Consider the following 18371-nt stretch of genomic DNA (forward strand, 5'->3'; position numbering starts at 1 on the left):
AGGCGTGCACATACGCCATATCAACTTGACACTAAATGGTGACTAAAATTAAAACAAAACCTGGATCAGGAAAAGAACAGGAACAAAGCAGGACTAAACCAGGACCAAATCAAACATGAAGTGTATACCCTTATTATTAATTAAGTTAAGTTACAAAATATCTGATGCGCACTTATAAACTCTGAGGCTATTCCACAGATATTAATTTGTAAAGGTGTTAAATGTACGGGCATTGTTAGAACATTACTACATGTGTTGTATTATCGCCAAACTGTAAGAGGACATTTTGTGATGAAAATTTGTGACACTTCCAATTATCACAAAAAGTTTGGAATTGCACATAATAACATATTGAGCTAGGTTTTGTTGCATGCCTGTGGACCCTGTTAGAAATTTGTTCACTATCAGGTGTGATTTGTCACCTATACTTTTTGTCCTGAGGGAATCGCTGACACATAGAAAATGCACAAAGGAGTACACAAGGACATGTGTCATACCTTGCACCCTTATTACGCCAGCAATGACAAGTCAGACAAGCAGTCACTTCCCCAGTCTGCCGAGAGACCCATTGCTCTGAGTTACAATAGTCGAAGAAACTCGAAAGTCTGTCTGAATGTCAATATAATAAAAAATGGCTTGTGAGAAATAAAACTGCGCTGAAGGAGGGCGTAATGTATGTGTGTGAATGTGCGTGTGGCGTTGTTTATGAATAGCACACAATGAATGATGGGAGCTCTCCCGAGGGTAACAGGCCCCTGAGCGCCGCTGTGGGGACTTGGGAACATGCCAGTCTCCCATGCCCCGTGAGGAGATGCCAGCTCCGGTGGGCACCGTTCCGAATGGGTGCTCTCTCTTCCCTTCCAGGATCTACGTGTGGGCTCCCGGGGGAGAGTCTCCAGGCAGTGGCTGCACCAGAATGGACCTGGGCTGGAATCTCAATCAGGAACAAGCATAAAAACCAAAAGTCCACACCACCCCACACTCACACAGACACACATACAGTATATACCCACCTCTGAGCCTCTCTGTAATAATATCGCACTAGGGGAAATTGAGAAAAGGCCTCATTATGTCTGGGGTGGTGTACACCTGCCGGAAAAATGGAAGAAATTACCACTTGATGATGCCTTTTGTATTCGTCTTAATTACTCGGAAATTGCATATGGAGCGTAATGAATTTGAACGTGCACATTATTGCGATGTATTTGTTAACTGAGGGATATGCTGTGTGCTTGCATCCTGTCTTCTCACAAGCTGTCTTCTTCTTCTCTTTTTTCTGCCCTGTTCCTGTCCGTGTCTGCGCTGCTACAGGAGCTGCTGAAATCGTGACAGGTACGCCGCTTCATTTCTCTTCCCTCTCCTACCTGCTGTTCATTTGGAAGTGCTGCTTTCTGTCTGTTTCTGTTGATTTGCTGTCCGTTCCAACTGCTGTTCATCTGTGCGTATTTACATGAAATACGCCGCCTGTGTGTTGCAACTCCGCTGTAGGAAGATGCAGGCGTCTATCTGCACACAAGCAGTTGTTTTTGTTAGTTATAAATCAACTATTTGTGGGTATTGCCTGCTGTTCCAGTCCTGTGTGTGTGTGTGTGTGTGTGAGTGAGTGTATCCCCTCAACGTCAGCTCCAGTGACACCTCATCACACTATGTCTTCACTTCTTCATTAATGTCATTTGTGTTTGTCACTAATTAATAATTACATGTTCTAGTAACTAATCATCACGCACACCACACTCCACACTCCATTTAAATCTGCAGGTGTCTGTCTCTCATATAATGTCTCTTTTCAATATGACTGCCCACACAATCATCCATTATATACTGGTAATGTTCTTAAATACATAGTGCAAAAATAAAAACATTCACCGTATATAAAATAGGAATCACAATAATGTATTATTAAAATAAGCCCACAGGCTCAGTTAATTTTCATGTGTAAAATGTTTAATTATAACAAAATGGCACAACACTGCCATAAATGTTATTGTACAAGTAATTTCTCCTACTTTTCTTATGTTACTTAATTACTTTTAATGACATTTGTACAACTTTTGCTGTAGTAACTTTTTAAAGTCTAAAGGTAATGTAAAGGCTTACTTTCACTGAAGAATGTAGTTTACAAAGAGTAATATTTTCCCATCCCAATAATATCCATTATAGTGGTATAACTAGTTTCAATGCTCTAATTCAATTCCAGGTAAGTCAAACTTAGTTTTCTGAATGTCCTCTCTCTATATCGTAATGTAGGTCACATACACCGTGTATGTGTAAACATCATGGCACTAAAAGCTTCACAAAGGCATGCACCATGACGATGCAGCACAAGAGGAGCTTTATTAACCTTTACAAAAGCAGGCTAATTAGAAAGCTAATGCTGTGTTTGTTTAGTTTTATTACAAAAAATGGGGACTTTTTTACCTACTTATCCTGAGAACAGAAAGCTTTCTTCTATTTGAATGGTCTTATTTTCTTGTTGTAATGTAGGCCCCATTATTACACAAACAGATGCACTGATTTTCTATGATTGCATGTCTTTGAAGAATAGCCGAGATGGTCAAATTAGTGGGTATGAAATTTGTCAAACCTTCCCCACGTCAAGGTTCTGAGAGAAATGGCAGCGCACTAATTATACCCCCGGACTGAGCCTTCTTATGTTCCAACATCCTTTAAAAGCATTTCATCATGAGGATCAGGGTTTAATGACTGAGCAGCAGAAAGATGTGTTGCGCTAAAAAGCTAGCATCAGAGAGAGCCCGTCGCTGCGGAAACTTTTATTGTTAACGACTGACTGTAGACGTTCCTTGAAAGGACTCGGCCGCTGCAGACAGGGGTAACTCCAGGGAGATATGGCGGCGCTGCTGTCCTGCTTTCACTGCCCGCTTTCATGTCTTTTGATGCGAAAATAAGAAAGAGAAAAGTTCAAAGATGCCCAAGTCCACGCCAGAAAGGTACCCCAAGTATTCAAGGAGGCAGACAAATTCTATCCAATAAAGTTTCTGGGTCCAAATTGGTGGGTTTGGCTGGCTGTGTTTTGCATGTGATGAGGAGCAGATTGTACATCCCCTTAGCGTTCCAGAGTTCTGAGGACCCAACTCTTTCATTCATATGTTGTGATGGCGACACATGGGAGAGGGGGGCACTTTGCTCTTCCAGACAGCTGCTGGACTGAGTGAGAATTTATCAGCCAGTCATCTGTACCATTCCTCGCTCGCCCGCCTGCTCCTCTCCCTCACTAACCCCCATCCAACGCCCAGAATTAATGACTGCCTCTCCTCATTTGCACCCAATCATGACCGGGATGCTGAGGCAATTGAAAATGTTTACTCCAATTGCAAAAACCCTCCATGTTGCACAAAGTGGCTTGTTTTCTCTTTGATGGGATTGCTAATCACAGCGACGTTATTTATGTGTGTTTTGAATTGGAGATGAGCCTAGGCTTGGGATATTGGAGGGCTACCAACCTTGCTTGGGGCTGCTAAACCTTATGGAGAATTTATCTTTTTGCATTCCCTTTTCTCACAGTCCAACAGATTGGGAGCAGAATAACCTTGCTTTGAGGCTGCTCTATGTTGCTGTTATGACTGCCAAATATTTTACTTTTACAGCAGTGAATAAAAAGACATCAAACAGCTCCACAATGCTTTCGCTTTATTACAAATTGCAGGCTTTACAAGATAACTATTCTCAATAAAAGAGTTACAGCTTGCTCTTAATTTCAAAATATTAATCATGAAAAACAGATCAATTGTAAGACTCTTATCTACTTTTTTAAAATTTTGAACAAGCCAGAATAGAAAAAAAAAAAAAAAAAAATCCCTTGCTTTTAATCAACAGTGGATAAAAGTGAATAGGAAAGCATGCATACGATCACATATTCAGTAGGTGGTAGGTACGGGACATCTCTCATTAGTCAGTGCCAAACACAAGCCAAGGAGATAATAAGTTTGACCCTTAGGTGCCATTAAGCGTGAGGAGGTGAGCCCTAAATGATGCGAGTCCATCACTGTCAAAGCCACTGCGCTGCCACTGTTTGTCTTTCAAACATCCACTGAGTGATGAAGGTGCCAAACAAGGGCATGTGTGGCCCAGTTTCTCTAAGCAGCGCCGGTCTACAGGTGTGGGGGACCTTTTTACTGGTGTGTGTACTACATTTTAAAATACTGCACCATCCCTAGTATAGAGAGCGTATCAGAAGAAACACGATTTAACCATTATTCATGATTATTGACATCATGCCAAGATTTTAAGGCTTTATAAGAACCACAGGAGAAAGCATAGAGTCAGTGGGATGAAGATTGGGGAGAGACTGCGCAGTTTAATCTGCCTTTTCACTTCCAAAAATGCTGTTCACTTGTGCTTCTTTGTCTACATAATACACATATACGTTGTGTAATTGTGTTCTGTTGATTTTCCAGATAATTTGTTCATAATTTGAAAAATGGTGAAGTCCTTCATTCACTTTCATTCACACTGACTAATACATCACATTTTCTCTGGTACATATATGTAACAAAATATAATTACTTTACTTTTTACTCTTTTGTGATATAGACAGTGTTGGGAAGGTTACTTTTAAAATATATTCCCCTACAGATTACAGATTACATATCCCAAAATGTAGTTTGTAACGTAATCCATTAAAATACTTAAAGTGAGTAACGTAATCTGAATACTTTGGATTACTTGATATTGTCATGTTTTTTAAAACTACATAAATGTACCAACAACATCCTGAAAATTCATGTTTGTTCTCTTCAAATTGGTCCTGGTTGAGACCTGGTTTAGACCTGGTTTAGTCCTGGTTTAGTCCTGGTTTAGACTTGGTTTAGACTTGGTTTAGACCTGGTTTAGTCCTGGTTTAGTCATGGTTTAGACTTGGTTTAGACTTGGTTTAGACCTGGTTTAGTCCTGGTTTAGTCATGGTTTAGACTTGGTTTAGACCTGGTTTAGTCCTGGTTTAGTCCTTGTTTAGACCTGATTTAATCCTGGTTTAGTCCTTGTTTAGACCTGGTTTAGTCCTGGTTTAGACCTCGTTTTAGTCCTGGTTTTGTCCTGGTTTAGACCTCGTTTTAGTCCTGGTTTAGTCCTGGTTTAGATCTGGTTTAGTCCTGGTTTAGACCTGGTTTAGTCCTGGTTTAGACCTCGTTTTAGTCCTGGTTTTGTCCTGGTTTAGACCTCGTTTTAGTCCTGGTTTAGTCCTGGTTTAGATCTGGTTTAGATCTGGTTTAGTCCTGGTTTAGACCTAGTTTAGTCCTGGTTTAGACCTCGTTTTAGTCCTGGTTTAGTCCTGGTTTAGTCCTGGTTTAGACCTGGTTTAGTCCTGGTTTAGTCATGGTTTAGACTTGGTTTAGACCTGGTTTTAGTCCTGGTTTAGTCCTGGTTTAGTCCTTGTTTAGACCTGATTTAATCCTGGTTTAGTCCTTGTTTAGACCTGGTTTAGTCCTGGTTTAGTCCTGGTTTAGACCTAGTTCAGTCCTGGTTTAGACCTCGTTTTAGTCCTGGTTCAGTCCTGGTTTAGACCTCGTTTTAGTCCTGGTTTAGTCCTGGTTTTAGACCTGGTTTAGCCCAAAATGTGAAAACAGGAAAATACTGCCGTGTAATCCATTTATTTCAACAAAGTAACTGTAATCCAATTACCACTCACTGAAACAGTAACTGTAACTGAATACAGTTACTCATAATTTGTACTCTGATTATGTAACTCCGGTACATGTAATCTGTTACTCCCCAAGTCTGGATATAGATTTAATTACATTTACAAATCCATTACATTTTCACAAATTCTTATCATCATAGTGACCTTAATAATCACAATTATCGATGAAAGATGACGTTTCTGTTCTGTACCCGATACTATTTCAAACTCTGATACTTAGAAACAAGCTTGATTTTGACATAATACAAAATCTCCTGACAATTATTGTAACACTAAAATTTGATATTGTGACATCCTTATTTGGTATGCACAAACACAATGGGGCTTCATTTGGGCTTTACATCAGTCCTGTGTTAAGTTCTCTACTAGTTGAATGTCTGTCTTGTTACTCTTGCTGCTTTGTCCTGAGCCCAAACCTTGGCAGGAGAGTGAAATGAAATGGGTTGTTCATTGCGTCAGACAGGTCTTCAGAGCTTTTCTCTACAGGAGGTTAATTTCTTATTGCTTTCCACATTCTGAGGGTTCATTCTGAATCATGCTAGTTTGCTGTCTATTCCCATTATCCCTATCTGAAAATGTAGGTGTTTTTTTCTTCCCACTTTGTAAATGTCAGAATGCAATAGAGGTGTCTGACAACTCAGGCATGCAAATGGGCTTTTGATGTTTTCTTGGGGCTGTGGCTGCATGTTGTTACTTTGGTGTGAATCTGCGGTATTAAAACGTATTTTCTTTTTTTCACTCCTGCCAGATAAATATAGTACAGGGTGACTTCTGATTCTGTGAAGGAGGGGAAACAAAGCTGGTCTTTTTGTGCTGGGGTTTGCTGTAAGGTGTAAGTTAGGATGACAAGGTCCAGCGCCTGTCTGTAGCAACAATGGCCATGTTCAAAGAGAGCGTAGAGCACTTTTATTCCTGGAGCCACACAGCACCAGCGCCAACACACTGACTGAGTACACAGTGGTCACATGGAAGCTCAGATGGAGGGCTCTGATAAAGCTTAACCAAAAACAGCATCTCGCCCGTCTCCTCCTTTGCACCTCCCTGCCCAGATCCACTGCTCCACACTTTCTTACACTCTCTCTTTGTCTCCGTTTTGTCCTTTGCTTTATTCTTACCTTCGTGGGCAGCCGAGCTTACAGCCCATCTGGCACTGACTCACAGGGCCCACTCCGAGCTCGGGGGGGATCAATAGTGACAAACATTGCACATGGCTCTTATAATAAAAGGATTAGATTCAGCAGCAAACAATGTACACAGTCTATTCACACGTCCTTTCAGTGTGAATATTTGATGTTTCTGATTGTTCATAAATATCAAGCAGCAGGACTTGCACCAGTGTTTCCCCAAACAGGGCAAGAACCCCTGGAGTATGTGAGAGGTGGAAATGAAATGAAACTCTATTTGAATTTCAAAAATGCATAACTACACCGAAATACCCTTAATAGTGCATGAAGACTGACATGAACAAATAGTTTATTAGGAATGATTCAGGCTTTCACACTACTCAGTTCATCCTATAACTACTAAATATAACCCCTTAATTAAATAGTTATTAAGCCTGGCTCATTCTTAATAAAATATTTGTTAATTTTGAATAAAGTCTGTATTAATGTTTTATTAAGGCTAATTAAGGGTTATTATAAAGTGTGACCAATTTATTTGTGAGATAAAGCTTGGGGGGTACTTGAGAAAAAAGGTTGGCAATCACTGACATCGTGCTCGTGCACAATCACCTCTTAAAAAACTTAATTAATCCAGTACTAAACCAGCACTAGACCAGAACTAAACCTGGACAAGACCTGAACTAAATCAGCACTAGACCAGAGGTAAATCTGGACAGGACCAGAACTAAACCAGCACTTAACCAGAACTAAACCAGCACTTAACCAGAAGTAGACTAGGACTAGAACAGGGCCAAACCAAGCCGTCATCAGGACCAAAAAAGGACAGTGTGCACACGCCATGTTTGATTTTGTGTTTGTTTGTTTGTTTGTGTGTTGTTTCTAGTGGATGGTCAGAACCTGGCAACGGACAATGTGACTGTGATTGAGGGAGAAACAGCCACCATCAGCTGCAGAGTCCGAGACAATGATGACTCAGTGATCCAGCTCCTCAACCCCAACAGACAGACCATCTACTTCAAAGACTACAGACGTGAGTGACCAGCCCTAAAACATTGCACAATGGGACAAGAAAACATAACTTTGGTTACCTATATTAAACAGATTCTACCCTGCATAAAAAATCCTTAGTTTATTGTAAACTGTGTAATCTGTCTGGTAGAGGGTTCATCACCTTTTTTTTTGTATGGGTATGTTCTTAGTACTTTCCACAGTATGGCATTAAACTGATTTATCCATTCATGGAGACAAGCAGGCAGCATCAGAAGGCCAAGTTATAAGTGAGAGTAAGAATGTTTCAAGGTATTTTTGAGCAATAAAAACATCTCTAACTGAATATACTGTAAATTTGGGGGCAATGGTGGATCAAAACAAAGTCAATAAAGTAGTGAAGTACTGTACTTCAGTAAAATTTTTAGGTATATGTACTTAATTTAAACACACACATTTTACAATACATCTTAAAGTTAATATTTTTTTAGTTTTACTTTACTACATTTTCACCAAGTTGTTTGAGATCTGCCGAAAAGGCTGAGGGGTTATTTTTATATTATATATATTTGAGCAAACAAAAATATAACCAATAAAACAACAAATCAGTTCAGTTGTTGCTGTTGAACAAAATTTAGTACAAATCTTTATCAAAATTATAACACTATTAGATCTCAATCTATGCAAAATACTTTTACTTTTTACTCTTTAAGTGTATTTTTATACAGGTTCCTGAATACTTTTACTTAAATAGATTTTTTCATGTGATACTTTTACTTGAGTATCTGTACTTTTATTTATGTAGCAAAAATTTGGTACTGAGTCCTTCACTGGTAAGGGGTTTGTTGTTATACTGTGAAATATTTCAAGCAAAGCAACATCTATGGAGACAAGCAAGGTGAACCAGCTACCAGAAAAGTTACGCTGTACATCTGCATCTGTAAATACTGTAAAATATGTTACTCAAGATATCAAAGTGTAGAGTTTGTTCTGTCAGCTGTATTTTTTCTAACATATAATGAACAGTAAGTAGAAAACAGCAAAGGTTAGAACACATAATAATTCCACTGGAATATTAAAATATCTGAGAATGTCAGTAAAAAATGGGGAAAAAATTGAACAAGAGGACAGTTTTTCATGTTTTGCAGAATTTTAAAATACAAAATGAAAAAGAAATATTTATTCCAGACCTAGGCACATATTTGTATTAAATTTTGTATTCTTACAGATTGATTCAATCACGTGTGAAATGTTTCCTTGTGATTATGTGACAGTTTAACCAATTTAGTAAATCTTTGTATTCAATTGTCCATGCAAACTTAATACCTTTTGTCCTTGACTCTTTTGGCTCATTTTCACAAGTCATTAAGCCCCGAAAACGTTGAGATTAATATGAGATACTACACAGTGCCTCCATAATGGGAGCAGTTTGGTGTCCTTGTCACCGTTCGATTTTACGATAATCTGGTAGATTAGGATATTGAACATTATGCTTATGCATGAGCATATGTGCTACTTCTAGCCTGAATTTTCCTGTTTGTTTTTTTTTACTTGTTTGTGACTGGGACAGACGCCAAGACTCAAGGTGAATGAGGACCTTCCTTATTTCAGTCTCCATCACATCCCAGCTGTTCCTTGCTGCTGCAGCCTGTGACGTTTTTTCCACTTCCACTTTGAAAAGTAAAAGATTTTAGAAAGAAAGTTACATGAAAATTTAAGTGAGGAATGCAGGTTTAAGGGATCTAATGGCACCATATTTGTAATATGTGTTTTGGAAAAGACAGGATGATTTAAATGAAACACAGCAGCGAATAATTAAGTCTGACATCCTTGTAACAATCAATATCAGCCTTTTTTTTCCCCGCCGCATTAGTCATTCAGCCTTTTATTTGTAGTGAACCGCTCCATATGCGTTTTAAAATAGGCTGTGTCATTTTGCTCTGCCTTAATCAATGAAGTGCTACTGCCAATTACCAACACAAAAGCTTTGGTTTATCTACAATTAGATCAGTCTTTATGGCAGCTCGGTGACAGCAGCAGTAGCGTTGTTTGACTCTGGCTCCTGTGTGTTGTCCTGTGGGGGGGTCCGACTGCTATTCTGGGCTGTGTTCCTGGAGGACTCATATCTGTGCGGGACCCCCCTCCGCCCGTGGCATTGTTAGCTGTCAACAGGCCCGCTCCACACAGCGCTCCACATCTTTATGTACAAGGAAGTAAACAGCAGCTACACCAGGACGCGAGCTGGGGACAAGAACAGAGATGCTGATTCACACACACAAGTAACTAGAGCTAACAGATCCACTGACACACAACAACTTCATGCTCCAAATACAGATGCACTACATGGTACAGGTCCCGTTGCTTAGACACAATTAGTGAATGAGATGTTCAACAGTGGATCATAACATAACCACTGACAGCTGAAGTCATTTACACAAGTTTATGATGGTTTGGAGTATTGGACAACAACAAAGCATTCATGTGTATGCCAAAAAATATATCTGACTTGTAATTAAAAAGACAATAATTTCAAACAATGCTGTAAAAATTAAAGGACCCATATTACGCAATTTTCTGATCTAAGTTATAATGTTATTTCCTCATCAAAAACATACCCAGAGCTTTGTTTTTTTCACACATTGACACATGTTTACATAAACCCTGCATATTTAGGCTGTGTTCCCTCAACAGAAAACACTCTGTTCCACCTTGTGATGTCATGTAGTAATACAGGAAGTGCTTCACTGTGTTTTTAAACTCCATACACCTTCACTAGAATCATTTGGATAATTTCAGATCTGGAAATGTCAATCTCTACTGAAGAAAAGGTAAAAGGTAGCTGTTAACATGAAAACTACAGCTTCATGGTATCACAAGGTGAAACAGCATCGTGAGCTTTGGAGATGTAGGCAAACTAATAATGCAGGATCATTCAAATATGTGTTAATGAAACAAAACACAACTCTAGGCCACTTTAATATGGCTAAAAGCTCACAATAGCCAATTTTGCATAACATAGTACCTGTAGAGAAAGTAAAACATAGACTTATCATTATTTATTAGTAATATCATAGAACTTGTTTTCAAAGCGGCTGTGGATAGAGGAGTAGCTTTGGTCCAGATTTTGCAGGGTAGAACAGGCCTCATATCATTCTGAACAGAAGTTAATTAATTGTATTTTTGATTGCAACCTTCTTGTAATTGCGTATTACTTGAAATCATAATTATAAATTTGATTAATTGCACAACCCTAATCTCTAAGTGAAAGTGTCAGAGACAGAAGGAACATTTAACATTTAACACCTGCACACACATCCAAATTGGGAAATTGACCAGGACTAAACCAGGACTAGAACAGAACTACCACAGTCAACTAAACAGTAAACTAAACTGCGCACAAACCAGGATCTAACCAGGACAACTGGGAACATACCCTAAAGCTCCAATATTATGGTTGACTTAGATTTGAAACTAATCCTGTATGAGTCTGTATGGAGGCCAGATGGTCTAATAAACAATAAGACTTATCACATACACTGGGCTTAAATATAAATGTTTTTTGAAAAATCTGTTTTGTTAGACTGGTATATTGACTTGTATAAAGAGTAATACATTTCAGTTTTTCATGTTGTTCTACAAATGAAGAGATCAATTGCAAAAGCAGATATCTCCGTTTAGAAAAATTGGCTAAAAATATTTTTCGTTTTGTTGGCATGTTCTGCAGACATAACCAATGACAATAATGTATGTGGATTTTATCATGGAGGCAGTAAAATACACTTATCTTTTGAAAACATTAAAGATTACTTGATTAAAATTTTAAAGTCTGTATTTACAAATGAACTCTTCAAATGTTTCTCTTATTCTGGTGCTAAGATCGATCTTAGCATTTGTCTTGTGGATCTCCTTACTTCATCATCTGTTAGTTGAAAGTGTTCACAGACTGGCGGTGCCGGGTGTGGTGTGGCTGCTGTTATGTGCCAAGCCAGTTAGTGAAAAGTTGTTGTATTTAACTGTGGTCTTTATGTGCTGTGCCAAGGTCAACCAACTGTGAGTGGTCAGTGAAACAAAGGCCCAGTATTGGCTCACAACTCTTTGTCTGTTCAACATGTGTTAGGCACAGACTGCGACGTGGGCTCACAGGCTGCACTTGTTTGTGTAGCTCTTTTCAGCTTTCAACTTTCACTCAACAAAATACATATGAGTAATGAAGTAATATTGTTTTTTAATATTTGTAGTAGGCTTGTCACGATAATTACTACACTGATTTATCATTTAGTATATGAAAGCTGGTACATTTATATATTGTCAATATATTGTCCCAGTATTTATCACGTGCACATTTTCTTTGCAGTACTGGGAGATTTTTGGTTATTTTTTGGCTTTATAATAAAACTTAAACCGTAAAAGTTTGAATTTATAACTTTTATGAATCATTATAGATACAGACTATATACTAAAGTGGTTCATTCTTTGTAATGCAGCTCATGATTTTTTAATAATATTGTAGATTTATAGAATAGTTACAGGTTTAAATCTGCTGTTTGGGTTTTTGCGTTGGTGGTATAAATTATTTTCAGCATTATTGTTTATCATCTATATTTACTTCACCAATACATCACACTTCAAATGTTGTTATCGTGTCAGGACAAATTTTTAGTGAATGGTAAAATATTGGTATTGTAAAGGTTTCAGTAATAATTCTGCACACCTGATAGTTATTTTACCCTTTTGTTAATAAAATAAAATAACTACTTGATTATAAGGAAAGACTAAAAACTTAATTTATAATGAACAACCACTAATCCTTACTTAAATTGCTACTAAGCCTTAATTAACACCCTAACTCTTAACCTCTAATTAGTTACTACACCAAAATCATCACTAAACTATTTGTTCAGTATGATGAAGTCCTTATCATGCTTTATAAGGCTAATTATAGTGTAGTTATTATTAAATATACCCCTAATGTAATGGACATTTTCCTCTGAGCTTGGGCTAGCTTAGAAGCAAATTGACTAGGGTGCAGTAGGCTGTCACATCATGTCAGTATGTCAAACTGCAGAGCTTTATGGAGACAGATACTCGGCCCTTTTCACTTGTCTACAGTAGTGAGGCTACTGCTACTTGGCATTAGCACAGGTGTAGTTGATCTGCACAGCACATCTCTGACTTTTATATGCTTCTTTTATAATACAGGTGCTGAGTATCATGCCGATGTAGCTTTATGACCTGTAGTAGTGATTAGGATGCTCAAGTCTAAAGCCCGATGGCAACACGTCTCTTTGCACTTTAGAAACAGACAGAGCCTAAGTCTGTCTAGCTTAAAAAGCCAAAAGAGGACTTGATGAAATGTCAGGTCAAAACATCAAAAATACCCCCAATCAAACCAACCCAAGCTGTTTATGTAAAAGAGCGCTCAAGGAGAGGGCTGACCCAAATCAAAAAGTCAGACAGACATCTAACCCACTTTGACAGCATTAAAGAAAATACCATCCACCAAGGCATTAGTATACAGCTTCTGAGGCAGGCGGACTTAGAGGCTGGGCCCTCTCCACACTCTGATTTAATTCATTATGTATGTTTGAATGCCTCTTCTTTTCCTGGAATATGTTAGCTTGTTGCAGCCATCCATGACCAGTAGCAGCCCATTTTAAGTTCCTGGACTTTCCTAGCTTGTTAGGAGTCCTCATGAGCACTCTTCACACTTTCCCGTGTCTGTGAGTGCTCTGTGGACTGTAAAGCTACTTTATAAATCAACTTGTATGAATCATTTTGAAACTCACTTTTCTTTTACTCAATTAAGGAGAAAGCACACAAAAGGGCAGCACTCCGCTGCTCCTCTCCAAGCTTGTTCTCATTTTTCTTTGCTGTTTTCTCTCTCTCACCTCTAGTGCCGCTCGTCTGGCAGTGTCTCTTGTCCATGTCCCTCCCTGGCCTCACTGTCTCTGCCTGTATGCCCACAGCTCTGAAGGACGCCCGGTTCCAGCTGGTGAATTTCTCTGACAACGAGCTGCGGGTGTCTCTGTCCAATGTGTCACTCTCGGACGAGGGCCGCTACGTGTGCCAGCTCTACACTGATCCTCCTCAGGAAGCCTACGCAGACATCACTGTCTTGGGTAGGTGCAAGGTTGCTTGTGGAAGTGCAAACAGCAGTGTCTCCTCCACACAGGCTCTGCATTGTTTCCGCTCACAGTTCAAATATGGGTATATACAGTGAAAATGGGGAATACTGTAGATATCTTTGATTTAGCTCTTGCAAGTGAAACAAAGTGTGAGTCAATTAGGTCCTTGTGATGCTCAACGGCAAAGTCAGTACGAAAAGGAGCAGATGCTGAAGCGGATGGCTCCGCCCGTATCGGTCCTGGCAGCTGTGTTGACTCTGTGAATCCCGGTGAATGTTGACTTGGCTGCTCCAAATGAGTCCCCATTGAGAGTCAGCTGTGGTACACTTTGATGCTTTGCAATGAAATGACTCTAGTTAAGCTTTATTATACATGCAGACATCCTGGGGGATTGAAAGGAATTAAAAGCACTTTAAGTAATTACTGGAGATGTACAATTGAAACATAGCTGCAGTATTTCTGAACCAAGGGTTGCCATGAAGAGTCCTTGAAATAAACACCCTGCTGACTTTCTGCTGGAGAGTGTGAGTGAGAGGGGTACAGCCTGTTATGCAGCAATGTCACAGGAGCGATGAGGGATCACTCAGCCCAGTCTGTGCTGTGGACTTTTACATATGATTAAAATGTACCAACTACATCAGCGCCAAAGTACCATATTCATTTTGTTGGAGTGTTGGCAACATTACAGACCCATGTATTTCCTGCCCAAAAAATGATTTCCACAAGGAAAACAGGAAAATATTTAAGTTATGTTATGCTTGGAAATTCTATGTGGTGTTAGCTAAACAGATATCCACTTTATATCCCTATAAAATAAACCATGAAATAGCCTAACCTTATTGAAAAATAAGACAGCTAATCTTTTCAAGCTTATGATAGTTCATGTGTGATTTGTGTGGTGGTCAGTATTTTTCTGACAGTTTGTGCCTTTTCTTTGGGACAGTCCCGCCGGGCAGCCCAATCATCGAGAGCCGGGAGGACCTGGTGAGCGAGGGCAATGAGACAGAGCTCACCTGCACGGCCATGGGCAGTAAGCCAGCCGCCTCCATCCGATGGATGAAAGGGGAGGAGGAACTGACAGGTCAGTGCAGTAACAGCCTGCTGCAGTTTGCCTCACATGCTCTGACTCTGTCCACTTCCTTCATCCTCCATCTCTACAAGTTTCTTATGTGGACCAAAAGTACAGCTCCTAGCTCCTATACATGTTGTACCATTATGTTGACTGACATGTTCAGAACACTGCCAAAAGAAAAGTAGTTCCACCAATCTTTTAATGTTTGTTTGTATTACAGTTTTAGTTTATAGTTTACTATTTCTTTATATCAGTTATTAATTACTTTATTCTTCTGTGATTTGTATTTGTCACTTTAATATGTAATGTATGTGTATGTAGATGTATGTGTCAGTGAGTCATGGTCAGCTTCATAACGCTGCAAAATCCTTCACACTTCTCAGTTGTAATTAGAGAGATTAAATACTCACTCACTGCCTTTACTCTTACCAAGGGGAGATATTTACTTCTCCATAAACATTTAAAGTGGCCATCCGAAGTGTTGTTACGCTGTATATATGGATAGGATTTGATCGGAGGGGATTCATTTGGCTTGTCTAGAGATGAAATATTTAGACAAGACTGAATGTGAAGCTAAATGCCATCTGTGCCTCCAGTGCTCCCCGCAGGAGTCAAAGTCGATTTGTGTTGGGAAGTTGTTGATGGTTGTGTAAGGGAGAGTGAGACAACAGGACGGTCGGATCAGCGAAATGCCACTGACACGCTGAGAGGGCTAATCCATAACGGCAGTGGCTACATAAAAGCTGGTCCAAGTGTCCTGGCCCCCCGTACCCTGGAAACACAAATCACTACTCATTATGCATGTTTCAAACTATTCATTAGCTCCTCCACGCTTCAAGTTTAAAGGCGCACATCACATCACTTTTACACAATCTCTCTGATCATGTTTGTCTCTTGTTTCAGTGCACTGCCAAGGCCAGTCCTTAATAGCCAAAAGGAAATGTGCTAGCTAATTTAAACATACTTGCAAACGTGCAGAGAGCTTTAGCAGCCATTTATCATGCTGGCAGGTTCAGGCCTACAGGGTTTAGGGCTGAGACTGCAAGGTGGGAAAAAGGCCGGTTACCACAAACGACACGATTCTGTTCAAAGAAATTATATTAAAGAAATACTGTCTTATGTATGAGTGTATATTATATTTATTATGCTACAAACAAAGTCGCTAATTAATGGAGATTTTCTATGTAAGTTCTGTAAAAAATGCACTCTCCAAAATAGTACTACCTGACTGCTTTGTACTATATTAAAAACAGCACTAGTTCTAGTTCATTTTAAACAAATTGCAGCAGTCCAAAGGCATTCCTGTTTCATATGTATTCCAAGTACCCTAATTATTCACTGCAATGAGTTTATAAGCGCTTTCTACAACTTTCAGAGTGCCTTTTGCCATCTTTGTAAAGCTAACAATAATTAGCATGCTAACAGCGTATTCCTGGTATTTGGAGAATAAAGCGCTCTGTAATTAGATGCATAATGCACTCTGTAGTCCCATTTAAACTCAAGATGCTTTTACAACATCTGTACAGGAGTAAAACAAATTTTGCACAACTACGTGGAAAATTGTGTACAGCCTTGTTAAGTAAACACATCTATTTTCAAATATGATTTAAAATACAATAATAAAAAAAATGCTCCAAGTTAAATCATTACATGTTTTGATAACACGTTTTGGTAAAACTTTTATTAGGCGATACTTATTAACATGTAACTGATCTAACTAATAAGGAGTTTATTAAGAGGAATGTGTTAGTAAATGTATAACTAGCAGCAAAATAAGACAATAAGAGTTGAATAAATACTAATGAATGACAAATTACACTACTACACTAATTAGCAGGTATTTAGTTAGTTTAGATAAGTGTATACTAAAATAAAGTATTACCAATATTTTGTATGTGAGTCTGGATAATGACTGCACTTATTAAAATATGACTGATTATTTTTCATAGTCAACTATTCACAGTTAGTTGATAAATCATTACAGTCCTACAGGTGAAACTGTAAAACATTTAAAAGGTCCAGTGTAAAAGTAAACCCAGTGCAGTTGCAGAGGAGTATTAGAGTACATTTTTACTCAGTGCTGACAGTTTTATTGAACATTGAGCGGTGGCAGCTACAGACAGCAGGATCAGTGATGCTGGCGCACTGTGCTGGCAGGCAAGAGGCCGGGCTCAAAACGCGCAGAGGCACCATGTCACCCTGAGGAGCGCTATGCTTGATTGCACTGGGATTGATCAGTAGTTGATGCTCACAAGCGCGTTTGATTTGACGTCTCTGCTGCAACACTCCAGTCTCCTCTGCATTCAGATTGGAGTCCTTCCTCGACCTGATCACTCTTGTTTTTCTTGTCAAAGTTGAGATGACACTGATAATTGACAGGCGTTTGGTGGAGGACAAAATTTTAAGATGGTTTGATCCGCAGAATTAAATTAGTGGCTTCACAAGTTGTAAAATCATTTGAAATATTTCAGCCCTCTAAATTATTCAGCAAGACTTTTTCAATTAGCACGTAGGGTGAGAGTTTTTTTCTTGACTTGATTAGAGCAGTTTGTCCCTTTAGTTTTGCCATTTAGCATGCATGAGCTATTTCAAAGCTTCCCAGTGGGACAATGTGCATTATTAAAACACAGATCTGCCCAAATGTATGTTACTAGCTATATATAAATTGTACAGTATAAATTGCATACTAATGAGATTTCCATCCATTAGTTTTTACTTAAACAAAACAGGTCCTGAATGATCACTTTTTCTGTGCTCTTTATGACACACTGCAGCTAACCCATGAAATTACTTGGCTCAAGAATAAATTAAATCTGATGAATGCATACATTGTACATTTTGTATATAGAACTGAATTTTAAATGTCATTTCGCACATTCTAACCTATGTTTTATACATTGTCATCACAGGTTCACATACATTCCCTGTCTTTTGTCTCATAGATTATTATGGCTCCTACATTACAGGAACATCCGGTGTGTTTTAAAGAGCCTGTTCAGCCAGTCAAGTTTAATGGTCTGCAGTGCACTGAGCTCTCACACCTCCCACTACTGTAAATGTTGTGTAGTCCACTCGGAGGCAGTGCACAGTGTGTGTTACATGGGTTCATTTCCATCAGGAGGCCTGTGAGATCATCCACTGTGGAACAACAGTATTTTGGCCTGAGACTGGACTCCCCGGTGACGCGGCTCAAATGGAAGTGTGCTGCAGGTCAGAGTAGGGCTGTAATTATTTCCTCACTTCATTAAGTGCGAGTAAACCATCGCACTCAGCACCGCAGCTAATGCCGCGCCCCTGTGGCATTGTAATGCTCTCTAAATGAATGCCCCTCTGACAGCCCAGGGCCTAGTGGGCAGCAGATTACTGCAGGGTGAGCCCCAACAATGCCCCAGTCTCAAACTGCACAG

The 18371-nt window shown here is 39.2% G+C and overlaps 1 protein-coding gene across 1 annotated transcript in view; it reads left to right on the forward strand.

Annotated features, from left to right (window-relative positions):
• Nucleotides 1–18371, forward strand: part of cadm1b (cell adhesion molecule 1b) — a 122237-nt gene that overhangs the window by 75578 nt on the left and 28288 nt on the right. The window contains exons 2-5 of the mRNA XM_020928746.2: nt 1312–1332; nt 7664–7810; nt 13734–13886; nt 14836–14973. Coding sequence (XP_020784405.2) covers nt 1312–1332; nt 7664–7810; nt 13734–13886; nt 14836–14973 — 459 coding nt within the window. The remainder of the gene's footprint in view (nt 1–1311; nt 1333–7663; nt 7811–13733; nt 13887–14835; nt 14974–18371) is intronic.

This window comes from Boleophthalmus pectinirostris, unplaced genomic scaffold (assembly GCF_026225935.1).
Source record: "Boleophthalmus pectinirostris isolate CB_2022bp ecotype Guang Dong unplaced genomic scaffold, ASM2622593v1 HiC_scaffold_9, whole genome shotgun sequence".
NCBI classification, from domain to species: domain Eukaryota; kingdom Metazoa; phylum Chordata; class Actinopteri; order Gobiiformes; family Gobiidae; genus Boleophthalmus; species Boleophthalmus pectinirostris.